Here is a 19,010-nt window from a genome sequence, read left to right on the forward strand (position 1 = left end):
ACCTTGTTGGACAAACAAATGGAGTCAAACCATCGGTCGATTAAACCGAAGACTTGACCCGATTTCTTCCATTCAAAAGTGAATGAGATCATGCACAATTCCATTTCACCGTAATTTTATTTTTGTTGGGACAATTTTTTTTTTAATATAAACTCCAAGGGTAATCCAGAGGTAAAAAACGAAGATGCAACAAGAATCAGGTGACTTATGAGCATACCAATAAGCAAGACGAAAAACAAAAAAAAAGCATTGAATCTCTGCCACCAAGTTTTTACTTGTCTAATCTAGTGAGGGAAAGATTCAGAGAGCTCAGAGGCTTTGCTCAGAGGCTTTGCTAACATTAAGGAATCCGTAATGGCTTCTAATTCAAGACTCCTAGCTGAGAAACCCCGGGCAAATTTAAGATTTTGCTACTACAAATCTCTCCTCTGAACTCCAGATAATGTAACGTATACTGCCATCTAAGGTCCACATAATGCAATATGGATCTGGTATCTTTGACAATGTCATAGAGGATGGTCTGTAGTATTCCTTTGCATTGACTCCATCATAGTAGAGTGAAAGAGACCTACAAAATAACAAGTCTCAATGAGCAATTTGTTAACCAGATTCATGGTGTTAGACAAGAAAAATGTGGCACCATCGAACAAGTAATCATATGCATCAGCCATATAACCCAACATAACACACTCCATCTACTATGAATCTGATCCTTGTAGATTCTATACAATTTAAGGTGCTAAATTTATGATTAATAAAGTCCATCCACCCAATTAATGTAGTGCCAGTGAACTCTGATGTATCCACCCGCAATATGGATGCTCTCCAACAATGCTTAGCAAAGTCACAATTGAAGAAGGCATAAGTAGTAGATTCCTCATGGGCAGTATACGTAAAACACATAGGATAAAATAAACACACAAGGCACATACGATGCGAAGGGTATGAATTGCCCTAAAAAGGCCAGAGGGGGAACATGGATTGCTATGTGTATAGCACCTAAATTCCAGCTTCAACCCTCCCTACCAGGAGGATGGGTAAGGAGCTGGTAGGGAGGGTTGAAATTTGGTACCCAAGGGTCATTAACCATGTGTGTGAAGCTAACCCGTTACCTATCTTCCTCCTCATACCACATCTAAGGATTTCTCTACAAGCAAAAATGCTTTTCCAGCCTCATGAAGTACTGGATGGACACAGAGCATCAAGGAAAGATTGATGCACAAAAGTATCTAGCCCTCACAGTTCGGGCCCAAAGAGAAGATGGGTGTGTGTAAGAAGTCTCCACCCACAAGTTTGATATCAAGCTTCTCAGTCAAAAAGTAAAACAGTTGAGATCTATATTTATCAAAAGTTGAAGGCAATCCTTGGTGAGAATTCACCTCACCAATGACAAAGGTAGAATAACTATACCTGCGAACATGAGAGGGTACACCTCTACTAAATAGAATGCGAAACTTCTTGTTGTTGATGTGTTGAGCTGAGATTAACTGATACTCCTCAAGTAAGGTATGAATCATTTTTGCATTCCGAGTTAGTATGAATGAATATCATACAATCATCTAATTGAGCCAAGTCCCTCTACTTCTTTATCCTTGACGTGAATCAATTAATCCTCTAAATTTCTGTCCATTATTTTATGTAAATAAGTTGTTTATCATGGATAATATATTTCTATTTCTGCCATGGTAAAGGATATTGAGTTTATAACTACATTAAAGAGAATGTTAGTGAAATCCCACATAAAATACAATGCTTAGTCTTAATTTGGTTAATTTAAAAAATATAGAACCTAACAAATTAAGCCATTAGCAAAAAATACAAACAAAAGTAGAGGTACAGTCATTGGATCAATGATCGCTTTTATCCAAAAATGAAAATGAAAATTAAGGGAAAGCTCTTATTTATAATTATGCACTTCTCATAGGTTGATCATAGAAGAAGAAATAATAAATAAATAAACAAAAGTTTCCTGTTAAACAATAAAATTTCATTCAATAGTGATATCCAAGGAAGACTATAAACTATGGACAAGTAAATAATCTCTTATCCTCCAAGTTTATAAAATGATCATTTCGTTGTTTAAGTTTCTAACACACCAATAAATAAAAAATAAAACATAAAACATAAAAGAAGCTCTTTAACATGAATGTATCAATACCAAACCAAAAACATAGAAAGATAAATACAAAAAGCTATCAGCAAATGGTTTTGGATTGTTGTGCTTCTACCATTATGGTGAGAATCATATTCTAGAGGTAATAATATCAAAGAGGTATTATATTTGAGCCCCCTTCCTTCCCTTCACACCTTCCCTTCCCTCCATGAATGTGATGAATTTTTTTTTATATAATTTTTTGCAGATAAATGCTTTGTCCGACTCTAAACATTCTGTCCAATAAATAGTTAGAAAAAATTCTTATCCCATTTTTTTCAAATAAAAAAGACCAACTTAAATCTCATATTACTTACCTTTTGGTTGGTTTCCTCTAATCTCTCATAAGTATTATAGTTTTGTTTTTCATTTCCGTATAACTTTGTGATATTTACTTTTGGTGTTGGCTTCAAAGATAGTCTCGTATTTGTTGGATTAAGAGTGTATGAAATATGTTTTTCTATTGAGATTCAATCACTGGAGCCAAAAGGAAGATGCAAGTCTTGCTTGAACGAGAAGAATGGTCCGAGAGACAATGAATGAATATATAATTAAATAACGTATGTTTTGAGGATTGAACATGAAATATGCACGATATATACAAACGTAGGTTGAGTGAGGAATAGAGAGGACATTCCTCATTCATCCATAACTTGTTTATGTTGAATTAATTTCAATTATTGGATTTCAAGTTATATACGTGTCACACATCTATAATGAAATGAAATGAAATGAAAATGCACCCAATAAATTATTATTATTATTATTTATTAACTAAAAGTTTTTTAAGAAAGAGAATGGGTCAAGTGATAAGCTAAGGTAGCTGAGAATACTCCAGACTTAGTCCCAATCCAAAGGCATCTGGGTGTGCTCAAACAGTATGGGAAGGGTAGGGAACATGGATCTCCTATGTGTTCTCTTTCCAAAACTTTCAATTTATTTATTTCTTTTATTTCTTTTATTTCTTATATAGTTATGCGTGCATTAAAGAAAAATTTAACCAACGGGGTTGGTCCAAGTGGTAAGCAGCTTGGTTTGCTTAAGTAAGGTTCCGGTATCGAATCCTTGTGGATGCAAAAAATCCTCGTTGGGAGACTCACCCACCCCAGTGTGTGCAATGAACCGGTTTTCTCCTCTCACAACCAAGAAATTGGTTTGAACCAAATGAGGGATGACAACGCTGAGCTGAACGATCACAATCTGTAAAAATTTGTGTGACAATATTACTCTTCAAGTTGTAGACACCCACCCCAACCTCACCAAACCAAGAATACAGATTACCCACGGAGCACCCAACCCCGCACAAAACCAAGAATATCATCATCATAGCACCATCCGGGGGTAATCGAGTGCTGAAAGAGAGAAACCAGAATTTGTACCAGTAAATAATATTTAATCTAACGTCATTAATTTTGCTGATTCAACTTAAATATGTAGAACTTTTTAGTTACTTTTAGATTATGATAATTGAGCTTGTGCATTTTATACCCATTAAGTGTTCTCCGAGAAATTCCACCAAATAAACACCCTTCAACAGAAGATTCTCTAAAATCATCCGTTTAAGTCCAATGTCTTATGGGGGAGGAATGTTGCAACTTGTAACTTTTGGATGAAGAGGACGACAAATTTTATCGGCAATGGAATGTCAGGCCTTACATACTGCACTGAAACGATCAAAAGCTACCACGTCTAACTTGTTTGCCACCGGAATCATAATATAGTGTGGGAGTTGTGCTGCAAAATCTGAATACTCAATCGCTCTATGATGATTATCAGTAGTGTTCTTTAACCGCCTTCTACCATGAAGGGAAACCATCCTGATTGTTTATTTTGCAAGTATACACATTAAGACATCAATCAATTAACAGAATATTTGCAGCTAAATTCCAGCTTCAACCGTCCCTTCCAACTCCCTACCAGGATGGGTAAGGAACTGGTAGGGAGAGTTGAAATTTGATACCCAAGGGTCATTAACCATGTGTGAAGCCAACCCTTTACCTATCTTTCTCCTCATACCACATCTAAGGATTTCTCTACATCCAGTCTCACACAGAGCATCAAGGAAAGATAGTTCTAGCCCTCATATTTCGGGCCCAAAGAGAAGTGGGGGTGTATAAGGAGTTGCCACCCCTATTTAGCAAACAAAGCCTTATTGGATTGATGAGGGTCCTAAAGCCTAAGCCACCTTGCTTTTTGCTTTTTAGAGGAGCCTAGTTTTTCCCAATTGATCCAATGAATTCACCTGTTGTCCTTGTTCTTCCATCAAAAAGTATTTAGTTGACTTTGAAAGTTTATTACTAACCTCCTTAGGTAGAATTCACTTCACCAATGGCAAAGGTAGAAGAAATATACCTGAGAACCATAGACGGCACACCTCTACTAAATAAAATGTTTATTGTTGATTTGAAAAGCCCTAAATTGATTGAGATCTGGATTGAAAAACCCTAAATAGAATGCCTCTTAGTCTGTAAATACCAAGGAGTTGCTTTTGTAAATTTCAAAGAAGTAGTTGAGACTTTGTAAAATAAAAAATTTACATTTACACCCCACATTCTCATTTACAGCCATTAGATTCATATTTGATGACGTGGTTCGATCGCAGACGCTGTTGCGTCGCAAATAAAAATCTTCTCGAACCATATTGGAGTAATCAGACCGCTTGACCTGTTCAGTTGGCCCCTACTTTGGGATATAGTCATCCTTATGAAACTTGTTAAGGGTAATTTAGTCTTGACATATTATTGAACCCTAACCCTAACCAAGAGTGGAGTCCCGCCTAGGCACACTTATAAGTATGCCAAAACCCTATTTTTTCTCAGAGGTCTTTGGTATTCTGTGAGTTTTTGCGGATCACTCAGATCTGCAAGGGAAAACTCTTATTTATAATTCTAGGTTTCTCATATAGAAGAAGAAATAATAAATAAATAAACAAAAATTTCTCGTTAAACTTCAAAATTTTATTTAAGTAATATCTAAGGAAAACTATAAACTATGGAGAAGTATAAAATAATCATTTGATTGTTTTAGGTCACACCCCAAAAAATAAAAACTAACGAAAAACATTAAAAGTGGCTTTTTGGGTTGAATGTGCATAAATACCAAACCAAAAATATAGAAGGAGAAATACAAAAAATACGTGTAAATGGTTTTTTGGGTTGATGTGCTTAAACAAAACTATAGATTATTTTTTTTTGCTGGTAAATGCTTTGTCTAACTATAGACTTTTTTTTCTAACTCTTAGCTAAATATTTTGTCCAGCTCTTAGCTAAATATTTTGTCCAAGGAATAATTAGAAAAATTCTTATCTTAGTTTTTTCAAATAAATAAATAACAGCTTAAATCTCATACCTTTTGGTTGGTTTCCTCTAATCTCTCATAAGTATTCTAGTTTTGTTGATATTTATTTTTAAAATGGGGTTGGCTTCAAAGATAGTTTCAATATTTGTTGGATTATAAGTGTATGGAATATGTTTTTCCATTGAAATTCAATCATTGGAGCCAAAAGGAGGACGAAAGTCTTGCTTGGACGAGAAGAAAGGTCCGAGAAATGAATATAGAATTAAATACACAAGTTTTGGGGATTGAACATGAAATAGACATTCTATATACAAACGTAGGTTGAGTGAGGAGTAGAGAGGACATTGCTCATTCATCCATAACTTGTTTATATTGAATTAATTTCAATTATTAAATTTCAAGTTATACACGTGTCACCCATATATAATTAAATGAATGAAATAAAAGTGTCTGATGATTATTATTATTATTTATTAAAATTTTTTTTGGTGGGGGTGGACGATCGCACATATATTGGTTCTTTAACCAGAATTTTATTTATCAAAAAAAAAAAAAACCAGACTTTTATTTTTGGCAGCGGCTCCGATGGAGTCACGTGTAGAAATGACATGTAAAAATGTGACTCCAATGGCTACAAATGAAAGTATAGATACAAATTTTTTTATTTTACAAAATCTCAACTTAAGTTATTGTCTCCATTTTTTTTTTTTTTGGGTCTCAATATATTTTTCTCCATCTTTTTTGTTTCAATGCGAGAAGTAAGAAATGAAGCAAGGTTTATTCTTTCCCATCAAATTCACTAAATATCCGCGTAATTAAGAAGGTATGTGTAATTAAGAAAGTAACAAGGTAGTTAAAGGAGGACAGCCTTCGGCACAACGAAAGTGGTGAGAATCTCTGTCTGATGCCACTGATTCATCTGATGAACAAGATGAGCTTTTCTTTCGCCACCGTGTGAAGAGGGGATTTTTATTTGCTGCAGCCACTGCTGGCTGCTGCTAACAATGGAGATCGCTCCACCTCACCAAAATAAGATCGAACGGTTCAAATCAAATGACATGGGTTTATATATAAATATTATTTTTTATTTTTATGTTTTAAGGTGTAAAGTTTTCTAATTTACAAAATCAGATCCTTCTTTCCCTGTTCTCACGGCTTCCTCCGCGCGTGTGTAGTCAGGAAGAAGCATTCTAAATCCAAACCTGCAAATCAAAATCTGAGATTAGAAAAATGGATTCAACAAAATTTGTTTCGCTTGCTTTAATGGCGGCAGCAATAAAATTGGTTTCGCCGGAATCCATCGGTGGTTGGGGCTTCACCACGATCAGATGTGTTATACATCAACAGATTTTTTCTCGTGTAATTCCAACCCTCTAATTTGCTCGGAGGCTGACTAAATGTTCTGCACCCATTCTGTAATCCGATTCCTCCTATTATGACTTTCCGTCATCTCAGCTTCAGTCGAACACCCAAACCGTTCCTTCCTCTTCCTCTTTTGCTTCTCCACGATCTTCCCAAAACTATCATTATCTTCACTCATAAACCGACAGAAGAACTTGTCGAGCATCAACGGAATACTATGCCGAATCATTGAGAAACTCTTTATCTTTCGCAGCAAACCCTAAATCCCTCTCCGCCTGATTTAGGATTCCATTAAAATTCGAACTAGGTATTCCTAAACTATGATACAGGAATTCGAATCCTATTCAAGAATTTATCTCGATCGCCAGTGCTAATTGCTTCAAGCCAGTCCAAGCGATAACAAAGCTTTAGAATATCAAAGCATTTATATGTTCAGAGCTGCTATTTGTTCGGTTTTCTTACAATCAAAGGATGCCATAAAAGCAAATCAACCATCTAGACCCTAACCACCGTGGATTCTTGAGAAACCAATTTGTTACTGATGAATCCATTTTTCTCAGATTTTGATTTGCAGGTTTGGATTTGGAAAGCAGAATCTTCATGACTACACAGGTGAAGAAGCCGTGAGAACTGGGAACCAGGAGGATCTGGTTTTGTAAATTAAAAAACTTTAAACCTTAAAGCATAAAAATAAAAAATAATATTTATATATTAACCATGTCATTTGATTTTGAACCCTTCGATCTTATTTTGGTGAGGTGGTACAATCCCCACCGTTAGCAGCAGCCAGCAGCGGCTGCTGCAAATAAAAATCCGTGAAGAGGTACATCAGTGAGATTTGGATTGAAAAGCCCTAAATCGATTGATATCTAGATCGAAAAAAACCCTAAATCGAATGCATCTCAATCAGTGAATACAGGAGTTGCTTTTGTAAATTTCAAAGAATTACTTGAGATTTTGTAAACTGTTCCGCAAATAAAAATTTTCTTGAACCATATTTGAGTAATTAGACATATATGGTTCAATTTGACACTGACCGGTTGACCCCTACTTTGGGATATATTCGTCATTATAAAGTTTGTTAAAGGTAATTTAGTCTTGATATATTACTGAACCCTAACCCAAACCAAGGGTGGAGTCCCGATCATGACGAAAGCCTAGGCACACTTATAAGTATGCAAAAACCCTAGTTTTTTCTCAGAGGTCTTTGGCATTCTGTGAGTTTTCGGAGGCGTTCTGATCTGCAAGCCCTCGTCAATCAAAATGGTATTTCACGCATTCGATCTCTTTCAGTTTGGTTCTTCTTGTTTGTTTGTTTGTTTTTCTGTTTTGCTCTTTCCATCTTTCATAAAGAAGTACTTGTTTGAATTGATTACTAGATCTGTTTTCTTCTCCTATGTATTTCAGTCTCTGATTGCGAATGAAGATTTCCAACATATTCTTCGTGTTCTGAACACCAATGTCGACGGAAAGCAGAAGATCATGTTTGCTCTGACCTCCATCAAAGGTATTGGGAGGCGATTCGCCAACATCGTCTGCAAAAAGGCCGACGTCGACATGAACAAGAGGTTTTGATCTTTTCTGCTGTGGTCTTTTTTTCTTGTTCTTGTGCAGACCGACAATTTTGTTATATTTTTATTTGTTTATGGCTTCCTCAAAAGTTATTTAACCAAAAAATTGTTTACGGTGCGACCTTGGATTAATCGTACTTCATCGTGAATTTGTTATTTATTTGGAGTGATTTATTGTTGTGTTGTTAGGGCTGGTGAATTATCCGCGCAGGAGCTGGAGAACCTCATGGTGATCGTCGCCAACCCTAGACAGTTCAAAATCCCAGACTGGTTTTTGAACAGAAAGAAGGATTACAAGGATGGGAGGTACTCACAAGTCGTGTCTAATGCATTGGATATGAAGTTGAGAGATGATTTGGAACGATTGAAAAAGATCAGGTAATTTCTTATATATTATTTTTATAGGTCTTCCTTACATGTGAATGTTTTAGTACCCTAAAAATTCATTAACTCGTGGTTCAAATTCAGAGGGTTATTGTGACGTTATATTGATTTTTGTATTTAATGAGCACACTGTAAGCTTTATCGTTACGTTCATTTGATGACTTGAGCATCAGAAGCACAGACTATTATGATGAATGTGTGTTTTCAACGCAATTTGCAACTACTTTTCCCTTAACTGCCAATTTGTGTGTGGTTGTTATGGCTGTTTTATTAGCTCTTTTGCATGGCATCGTTCACTTTTGAATAGCTTTTGTCCTAACCTGAGAATAAACATTAATGGAAGGAAGTATTTTTTTTTTTTAATATCCACTAGGTTTCTTATTGACAGAGCCTTCAAAGCCTCAAGCTGATATTGTTGGATGGATGATTTTGTTAGGCATTTTTGTCCACTTCGATCTTGGATCAGTGATGCATATTTTCCTCTGTTTACCTTGAAGTGGAACTTCATGTATCCATTATCTATTAGGAGTTTGTTTTCGAGGTATCACTGAAAATTAGTTTATGAAGTAATGCCCATCTTATTAAAGTTGTGGATTAAGTGGATTAACTTGTGGATCAAGGGAACCTTATTTATTGCTATAATTGGATCCACTTTTGGTCTTGATTATGATGGGTTCTTAAAGTAATATTTTGATTATTGCATTCATATTTGACCCCTGAGAAGTTTGAGAATGTTAAAATCATAATATTGAGAATAATTGTAGAAGGTAAGGGAGTCCAGATTGTAACTTCCGTTTGTATTGCCAAACACTGAAGAAGATGTAGCGTCTACACCCAAGCTTGTCTAGTAGGTTGAGAAGAAATAGTGGTGGTCTAGAGGCTTGATGTGCACACACAGATTGTTAAGCTTGCTGTTGGTTCAGCTGCTTGTGTATGACAAAATAGTGCTGGTCTAGCAGGGCTTGAATACATTCTCTTAGACTTGTGCCCTAAAAAAATTCAAGCTAAATGTTAGCCATAAACTACCAGGTGGTGTTTTATTTCTAAATAAACAATACACAGATAGTCGTGACACTGCCCTTAAGGAATTGAGATCTTTGCTTAACTATCTTGGATGCACATTTTCAAATGTCTTCTCATGGCAATTATGTTTAAGTAAGTAGACTTTGGTCCAATTGTTTTGCATGGGACAGAATCATTATTTGAATGTTATAATAATAGATGAAAGTTAAGCATCTGATTTTTTTAAAGCATGCCCAGTGTACAGAAAATCTTCCCTCACCTTGACGAGGGTGATGTGTTTTTCAACATTTGGGTTTGATGCTGATGTATATGCTGTTTCATAGGAACCATCGTGGTCTGAGGCACTACTGGGGTCTCCGTGTCCGTGGTCAGCACACCAAGACTACTGGTCGTAGGGGTAAGACTGTTGGTGTCTCTAAGAAGCGTTAAGCTTTTCTGGTTTTGGTTTCCTAGATTATCAGGTGAGTTATGTTACAAAATTTTGGAGTCTAGACCTTATAACATGGTTTTTCATATTTCTTTTGGGGCAATGTATGGATACTGAATTGAGTATTAGATATTTTATTATGTGCTTTTTATTTACATTTTTTTAAAAAGCTATGTGAAGGCGTGACAGCTTGTTATTATTCTGGTTTACATTTTGGATCTTCTAATTTGATCTCAGTGGCATTCCTCCCCATTTTACATGATGAATATAATCTGAAATTTTGTTTTAACTTGTAAATTAAATTTATTGTCAGCGTCAATTTTCATTTGATGGGTCAAAATTAAATGCTTAAGGTTTCAATATGCTTCCAATGCAATTCCCCCTTGATCATGATAGGCAAGAGAGGGATGCGTTTCCACTTTCGTTCTAGTTTCTTTGGCTAACAGGTGGTTTCCCATTGAATGGGTTTCCACATCTTTGCCCAGTGGATCTGAATTAGCCCCCCTTGTTTTTAGCTTTAAACCGCCACTCTGCTTTTGGTAGCTCTCTTTGCTTTAAGATGCAATTATGTACAGGGAATTTATCTCTCTTTTGTTAATACATGTTATTTTGACTTGGTTGCATGCACTTTTTTCTACTCGTGAAAGTGTAGGTGAGGGCTGATATGCCCATCCGTTTCAAGCATGCTCATCTATGGGTCTAGTTCTCACTCCCCTGGGTTTGCTTGTTAATATAAATTTATCAGGACAATAAGTTGAATGAGAAAAGATTGCCATCCGATTGGCCTCGGTAACTAGATTTTTTTGGTTGCTACAACCAAGTTTGGTATTGTGAGGCTTTGCTTCTTTCAGAATTCGGTTTGGGAAACAGGCATCTATGGCTTCAAATTGTGTACCTGTTACTGGTAGGAACGCCCAGTTTCTTCTACCCAGTGCTGGAATTTTTATTCGTCCTGGTAGAGTATTATTCCTGTGATTCTAAACCCTAAAGCGATGATGCCTAGTTCCTGACCTGTTTACCGAGTGTTTCTTTTTTGGTATGGTTGATGGGCATCAGACAGTTCGTTTGTTTAGTAAGTTTTGTTTCCACTGAAGGAAGAGCAGTACAGAAATCAACCATTGATGAATTTGCCGATCACCGCTTTCATGATCTTTGAACTGGGAAGATCTGGAGGTGCTGTGGCATCTACATCGGCTGTCGCAAACTTTGAAGTTCATTTCTTCACCGTTCAATACATCTAGCGATAGCCGGTTTTGGTCTGCGAAACCTACATGGCGAGTAATCCGTCAGCCTAGGGTTTGTAGCTTCAGGGCTGGTGATAATTTCTTATTCAGAAGTGGAGGATCCGTCCTGTGTGTTTGCATTTATAAATGGTGGATTCGTCTCAGGTGATGAACGCAGCGTTTAACTAGTGGCACCCACGGCTTCCAAGCAAGGCAGGCCTGGTTTATTTCTAGACTGTGTCGACAGATTTTTGTTAGAAATTCTTTTTTGGGTACAAAGGCGCTTTTTTTTTTTTGGGGGGGGGTTTTTTCTCCTCCCCCCGCCCGGGTTGCCCCTCCCCCCCCCCCCCCGCCCCCTCCCCACCCCCCCCCCCCCCCCCCCCCTATTTTTGTTAGAAATTGTGAAATAGCTTCAGTCCTACAGAATTTATGACGTCGTGATCCAAATTTTTGTTGAGATTTTGATCCAACGGCTCAGATTGTTTAGCATGACTGTCAATTTAATGCGCAGAAGCGAAATCTCAAAAATCCATGGTCTAGTTCCTTGCCAGTCCCCATGGATATAACCTCCTTGTCATTGCCACTTGGTACGTCTGACTCAATCCTATCCCATTGAGTGAACTCTGGTTGATCGTACAAATTGGTTCTGTACATGTTCTCACACAAGAAGAAGAGGGGAGTGGATAAGTTTGATCCTTCACCTCCAGTACCTCCATACCCTCGAAGATTCTCTCTCACAGACCACTTGATACAAATTACTTGGGCCCACCTATGTCAAGTGGCTGTGAGGGAAATTTTGGGGTTAGCGGAAGAAGGATTTGTATTCGAGAGTGGGTCTAAGGTTGCCATCTTTGAAGGTCAAATTAGATTCAGGAATAATTCCATCTCAATGTTGGGGGTTGTAACAAATGAGAAGATACACTTAGTAATAGTAAAAAGGGTAATTAGTGATCGATTTGTATATTAGGCTATTTATAGAGGAATCTGATTCTTCATGGCGTTTGGATGGTCTTAGGGTATTTTGCTCTGACAACTTGGCAAGAATGCCATCCTAGGCGGACGTGGTTGACCGTGGACGTGGAGTAGGTCAACGTATCTTCTGACACGTACGAGGTGTTAGGCCTCGTAAAATTCCCACTTTTCCCTTTTTTGTGAGCGGTGGTTGCTCCTTGATCCTATTCATGGAAAGATATTTTGGCAAAATTTGCCTGTTTCGCCGTTGGCGAAACGAAACCAGGGGCCGAAACGAAACTTGCAGGATATTGCCGATTATCGGCGATTTCTCGCCGAAACTGGCGAGATACCGATTTCTCGACGGAGGATTTGGAAGCCGGAGTCGATGATGGGTGGTGGACGGTGGTAACGAGCGACATCAGGTTCGGCGAGGTGTTGGATGAGACCGTCAAGGTAAGGGCTGTCGCAGAGGAGATCGGAGGAGGAAGAAGCGGCAAGTGACACCACACCAATGGCTTCTGGGATAACGAAGGTGTCATCGCCCTATTCGCTACCACCACTAGCCCATCTTCTTCGACTTCTCTCAACAGGCTCCTTCAAAGCGTCACCAAGGAGCGGAGCTTCAAAAAATCCTCTTGGAGTCTACCGATTTCGCTGCAGGCTTTGCGTTTACAAGATCATTGGAAGAACAGAAAACAGAAGAAGTATAGTGATATCTCCAAGAAGGCTTTGTTGTTTGCATGTCAACCTCTGCCGGAGCGGTAGCAACCGACTCTTCTACTTCTGCTGGTGTAGTTGCAGAAGAATGGAAGACTGAAGACTCAAAGCCAAATGCTTTGCTTTTAAAATATTAAAAAAAAAAAAGAAAAAGGAAAACAAACAGACACAGGACAACCACGTGGTACCTATGTAAAGATATTAAATGAAGAGAGATGGTAAAGCATTAAATGAAGAGAGATGAAGTTTAAATGTAAAGCAAACTTTAGCCTTAGTGCGCAGAGTATTCATTTTTTAACGAAAATTTTCACTTGAATCGGCAAAATCTCGCCTCGCCGATTCGCTGGTTCGGTAACCAGCGAAAGACCATATCTCAGCGAAATTTCTTTCCATGGTCCTATTAAAGCATGCCCTCTCCCCGTAAGCTGGAGTCGATCCTCCATCCCCAATGAGGGGAACACAAACAGTTACTATATGTCGCCGGATGCCCTTCCTGAGAACCCGTCCTCCGGCGTGGTCTTGTCATCTCCGTTGGGTTGAGCCCCTTGGTCTGATGTGCATGGTTCAATTAGGATTCAGTTTGGCCGAGAATGAATGCCTTAGTGAAATCCAGACAACACCTCTCCTTGTTTGAGGGCTCAATGGGATTCAATTAGTTCTGGGTTTAAACGTTTTCCTCATGGTTGAGCTCCTGGTCGTGTAGGCATTTGACTGGTACTGCTAATACACATTATAAGCTAAACGTGTTGGCCACAAAAATAAATAAGCTAAACGTGGAAGTCATTCCTGAGTAGAATGTTGCTTTTATGGTCACAAAGAATAATTATGGTCTAGGTGATGTACATATGCACGCAGAGCTGCAAATTAGGAATTCGGATCATCTCCCCGTTGGAGGAACACAGAGTGTTTCCCGATGAGTTCCTGACCACAAAAATCCGTCAGGGTCACTGATCCGAACTCCAAAATTAGAGCTCTGCAAATATAGGAGACTTACTATTTTTTTTTATTATTTACAAAAAAAAAAACAATTTTCTTTATTATTTTTGTGTCTTACAAGACAGTCTCTCACTCTCTTTAGTTCTCTGATCTCAACATGGCGTAATGGTCTAGGCTGCTACGTGGTATATTCCAACGTAATGGCTAACATAAAACACTTCATTGGTTCATTTTACCCTATTGAAACCCACTCATCCGGGTAACCTAATTTAAAATCAGCCATTTCTTCTTCCTCTTTGCAAAACTTGCAACAGTTGTCAATGATTGGTTAGTCAAGCGGTTAAAGACATGCCCTCCTACGGGGAGGTCTTGGGTTCATGCTCACTCGGTATACTATATTAGTAATTTAGTTTTCATCCAATAGTAACAAGCTATCTTTCCAAAATAAAAAAATTTGTAAGAGTTAGAAGATGTTATTTATTGAAGTTTTTCACTTAATCTGTAAGGACAAATCTTTTTCACCTAAAGATCTAAAATCGTCACAAAGAAACTGAGAGCAAAACGACCTTCCAAACTAACCTGCAGTTCGATGCATTCAAGTGTTTCCATTAAAAAAATCCAACACAAGAAATACACAAAAAAAAAAAAAAACCCTTCAATTTTCTTATTTCATGAATAAGAATCGATCAGCACGGTTGAACCGACAACCTCTCCACTGAGAAGTGAAATTCTCAATCATTCCACTAACCCTCTATTGGCAAGGTTGGGTGGGTTTCAATAGAGAAAAATTAGGTATTTTATGTTAGTCATTAGATTGAAATTTTCCACGTGGCCATTTCTAAGGCATTGTTGGGCCCCTTTGAGAAATACTCCATGGAGAAGAGTCGAACCCAACTAAACATGTGAGGGCCTTTAACACATTGTGTTGGTGGAAAAAGTATAGTCTTATCTCCACGGTTCGCTCTGGGTGCAACCCTTGTTCTTGAGACCAAAACAAAGTGAAAATGGGCTGCCTCTAAGGACGGAAACTACCTCAAACAAAGTGAAAATGGGCTGCCTCTAAGGACGGAAACTACCTCCAACGATCGAGTTAAGTCTAGGCCAACAAATCATAGACTCCATTGAGGAGTGAAGACCCAAAAGATGGTGAAGACCATGCTCTTGACAAGTTAGAAAGCTAAAGTGAGTAATGGCTAGAATGGTTAGAACTTTATCCTGTTCAGGCATGGTGAAGGGTTATATAAGTGATTCATACCTCCACAGACATCAATGCTTCTTAGCATTTTAATGCTCATATCATGAGATGGAGGGTGGAGATGACTTTTGCAGCTTGAGGACTTGAGGAGCAAATAAAAGAGTCGAGCTGTCGGGGGGTTCCATTAGAGGGGAACGCACCTTTAATATATATATATTTTTTAATTATTTTGTGTAAATCTTATTAATATACTGCAGCCTGCAGGTGCGTCCCAGACTCCCAATGCAGAACCGGGTAAGCGGGAAAGAAGAACTGCGTGGAGCCTCGTGACTTGCACTTTCAAATCCGGATTTCAAGGATGGCTTAAAATTAAATTAAAATTGTGAAACATTCTAAAAATAGTCCAAGCGAGTGGATATTTAGAATTATAAATCGCGGAGCGTGAGTGCGTGATAGGGATATGAATCCGGATCTTCTCCCCGTCGAGAGTGCTCTCCCATGGCTTCTGACCACAAAAGCCAGTCGGTCCCACCGGTGAAAATTTTTTTTTAAAATTTTTTTTAAATTTTTTTCAAAAAGTATTTTTCACAGTGGGCCCACTGGTTTTTGTTGTCAAGAAGCATCAGGGTGCTCCCCGTCGGGGTCACTGATCCGGACTCCTTATAATACTACCATATGTGAACTTTATCCCATATCCCTGAGTCGTCCGGATCAGCTATCCATCCCGATAGCACTATGTACTCCCGACAGCTTTACCACCATAAATACAAGGGGACCCAGGGGTTGGGTGATGAGATTTTTTTTTAATATTATTTTTTACTTGTGGGTCCCACAGGATTTGTGGTGGTAAGCCGTTGGGGAGCACAAGAATGCTCCTCTGACGGAGTGATGATCCGGATTCTATTATAAATCAGCTCGGATGTAGTAATATTTGAATTTGAATTGACTACTTGTGTAAATTTATGTTCAAATTTGAATTTAAGGTGATGCGTCCCCACTTGCAAAACAATGTTAGACATGGCCAGACCATGGGATCGGGAGGCCACCTCTGAACTAGTTGCTGAGCAGAAATTTAATACAATAGTAATTGTAGGGTTTTTCTCTTTTCTTGGAGCCCGGCTTGCGTGCACCTCGATTACATCCTTAGGGAGAAGCTTTGTTTTCTGCAAAGGTGGAGCATGCATGACCTCTCCACTGAGAAGTATGGATCTTTAACACTCTATCAACCCGTATTGATTAAGAGATGTGCATTTTACAAATCAATCTACCTAAATTCGAATTTGTTTAGCTAATAGGTTTTTTAAATAAATTTTTATTTAAACTCAAAGTAGCCGGATAGATAAAAATATCCGAATTCAAATAAAGTTTTAAACTCATTCTTGATTGTTGGATCTAATTAATATAATTTATTATTATTAATAAAAGGATTATATATTAAAAAAGAATAATGATATATTTTTCAAAATTAAACTTTAATCACACGTTATCAAAAAAAAAATTAATCGAATATGAATAATATCTATAAAAAAATCTCATTGAATTAGATAATGCTTGACTTAAAATTGTCAAATCTACCAACAGGGGTTGATCCAAGTGATAAGCAGCTTGGTCTACTTAAGCAAGGTTTCGTATCGAAACCTTGTGGATGTAAAAAATCTTCGGGGAGACTCACCCACCATAGCCAGGTGTGCGATCCGGGTCGAACACGGGATTAGTCAGGGCAAAGCCTTGGAAAGCGGGGTTGACAAACCAATTTTTTATTTTTTTTGATCAAATCTGAATGCGTAATTTTTATCTGGACCCCCTAAGTTTTGGTCCAGGTCACTTTTAGTCCAAAAAAAAAAATCTTCCTTTGCATATGGCTCCTTTGAGGTTTTTAAAAATGACTAATTAAGGACAAATCATAATTTGATGACCAAAATAGCCTTATGGTGTAATGGTCAAGATTGTATCATATATGCCATTTTGATCTGACGGTTTATATTAAAAAGAAAATTTTAATTACAATTTTAATCTTTTTATTTTATTTTTAAGGATCTTAAGAATTCAAATTTACAAATATATACCCTTGATTTCCACAATGGTGATTCAGCGACCAATGCCTCATTTCACTGATCCAAATCTCCGCGTTTAACCATTTTCAGTCCACCCAACCCCTCTATAGTCAAATGAAAATTATATTCGATCAGATCTTTTACTTACAGAAGCGAAGAACAAACAAAATCGAAGACTGGATCGGAAGATAAAGAAGGAACGAAAGGTTTGGGTGGCATTGGAAAGATTTTCCCCTCGAATTTGATCTCATATATGATAATTTTCCATGAGGAACAGATCTTTCCTTGCCAACCAAAGCCTATCTTCCCAAAATTCTACCCTTCTACTTATCCTGTAACCGAAAAAGTCTCATTTCATTAATAGAAAGCTCTGAGTAAAACTAGAAATCTATGGCCCCGTTAATCTCTGTTCTGAGTTCATTAATCAACATGTTGCATTGAAAATCACCTGTGCTTTTCATCAAGCGTTTGGATTGATATGGGCTAGAAAGAACAGAGTATGATAAAAGAATTCGAATGGAGATTGCGGACATTGCAAATAATACTAAAGAAAGAATTTTCTGTCGTGTCACAAACAATGGGTAAGCCGAGAATGGGAACGCCGTAATATTGACCGAGTTGCTCTTTCATCCAAATCTGGTTCTTAGTAGCATTACAGAAAGCATGAGGACAATTAGGGTTTTGATGAGAATACCATTGGGAATGTGATTTGATTGATTTTCAATCAATGGTATAAGTTTGTAAATTTAAATTCTTAAAATCCTTGAGAATAAAATAAACAAATTGAAATTGTAATTAAAATTTTATTTTTAATATAAACCGTTAGATCGAAATGGCATATATAATACAATCTTGACCATTGCACCATAAGGGTATTTTAGTCATCAAATTATGATTTGTCCTTAATTACTCATTTTTAGAAACCTCTGGGGAGCCATATGCAAAGGAAGACTTGTTTTTAGACTAAAAGTGATCTGGACCAAACCATAGGGTCCAGATGAAAATTACAAATCTGAATTCAGATTTGGACGCTTTTATCGGATACGAATAAGAATAACTAGACAATGCCCAGCTTTAATAAGCTCAAGAAGACCCATCCTCAGAGCCCATTTCTAGGGCGGCAAACTGTGTTGCTGATGCTCTAGCTAGGAAGGCATCATCTGTGGCAAGCATGATGATTTGGCCTAATTCCACTACGTGGTTGATCTTTGTAATCAGGACGTCATTAGTCCTTCTTGCCTGTTTCAATGAAAGTCTTTTACCAAAAAAAAACAAAAGTATCGAATTCAAAACTTTAAATATCCGTCCACATCCCCAATGCGTGACTCCCACTCTCGGAATCTACGCAAAATGCCTTGCAACATAGGCTGCCTAAGCCTATGGCCTATGGGTGAGCTTAAACAGATAAAGACGATTTTGATTAAGAAATCGATTTTAGGGTTTGTAAGTTTTTTATTCAAACAAGGCAAAAAGGTTTTCGAAGATAGCGGAGCCGTATTTTTGTTTTAATTAGGTGGGTCACGCGACTTTTGTCCTTATCTGGCACGAAAACCGGAAGGGGCCCCACATTGCCTTCTATCCCTATCGCCCGTGGGTAGCCGTAGATGACTCCAAACTCCAAACTAAGATCCAGGGGCCCACTTGCACCTCGATTATTTTCGCCCCTGCCCCACCTCTTTGCTTCCATGAATCATGAATGGCTCATCCATCCATGT

The 19,010-nt window shown here is 37.8% G+C and overlaps 1 protein-coding gene across 1 annotated transcript; it reads left to right on the top strand.

Moving 5' to 3' along the window:
- The first annotated feature begins 7,968 nt into the window (after nucleotides 1–7,968).
- On the top strand, nucleotides 7,969–10,506 carry LOC149027360 (small ribosomal subunit protein uS13z/uS13y/uS13x-like). The gene is made up of 4 exons (XM_089162094.1): nucleotides 7,969–8,077; nucleotides 8,219–8,379; nucleotides 8,572–8,760; nucleotides 10,113–10,506. The coding sequence occupies exons 1-4, from the start codon at nucleotides 8,075–8,077 to the stop codon at nucleotides 10,216–10,218; spliced, it is 459 nt and encodes a 152-aa protein (XP_089018220.1). The 5' UTR covers nucleotides 7,969–8,074; the 3' UTR covers nucleotides 10,219–10,506.
- The last annotated feature ends 8,504 nt before the right edge of the window (nucleotides 10,507–19,010 follow it).

The sequence above is a fragment of the Hakea prostrata genome, chromosome 1 (assembly GCF_041222555.1).
Source record: "Hakea prostrata isolate BN-2017 chromosome 1, UWA_Hpros_2, whole genome shotgun sequence".
NCBI lineage: Eukaryota > Viridiplantae > Streptophyta > Magnoliopsida > Proteales > Proteaceae > Hakea > Hakea prostrata.

Bases quoted from the DNA above. Each gene is read 5' to 3' on its own strand.
- LOC149027360 (XM_089162094.1), top strand. The intron at 8,380-8,571 runs GTTTTGATCTTT...TTGTGTTGTTAG, and splicing joins GACGTCGACATGAACAAGAG to GGCTGGTGAATTATCCGCGC. The intron at 8,761-10,112 runs GTAATTTCTTAT...GCTGTTTCATAG, and splicing joins GAACGATTGAAAAAGATCAG to GAACCATCGTGGTCTGAGGC.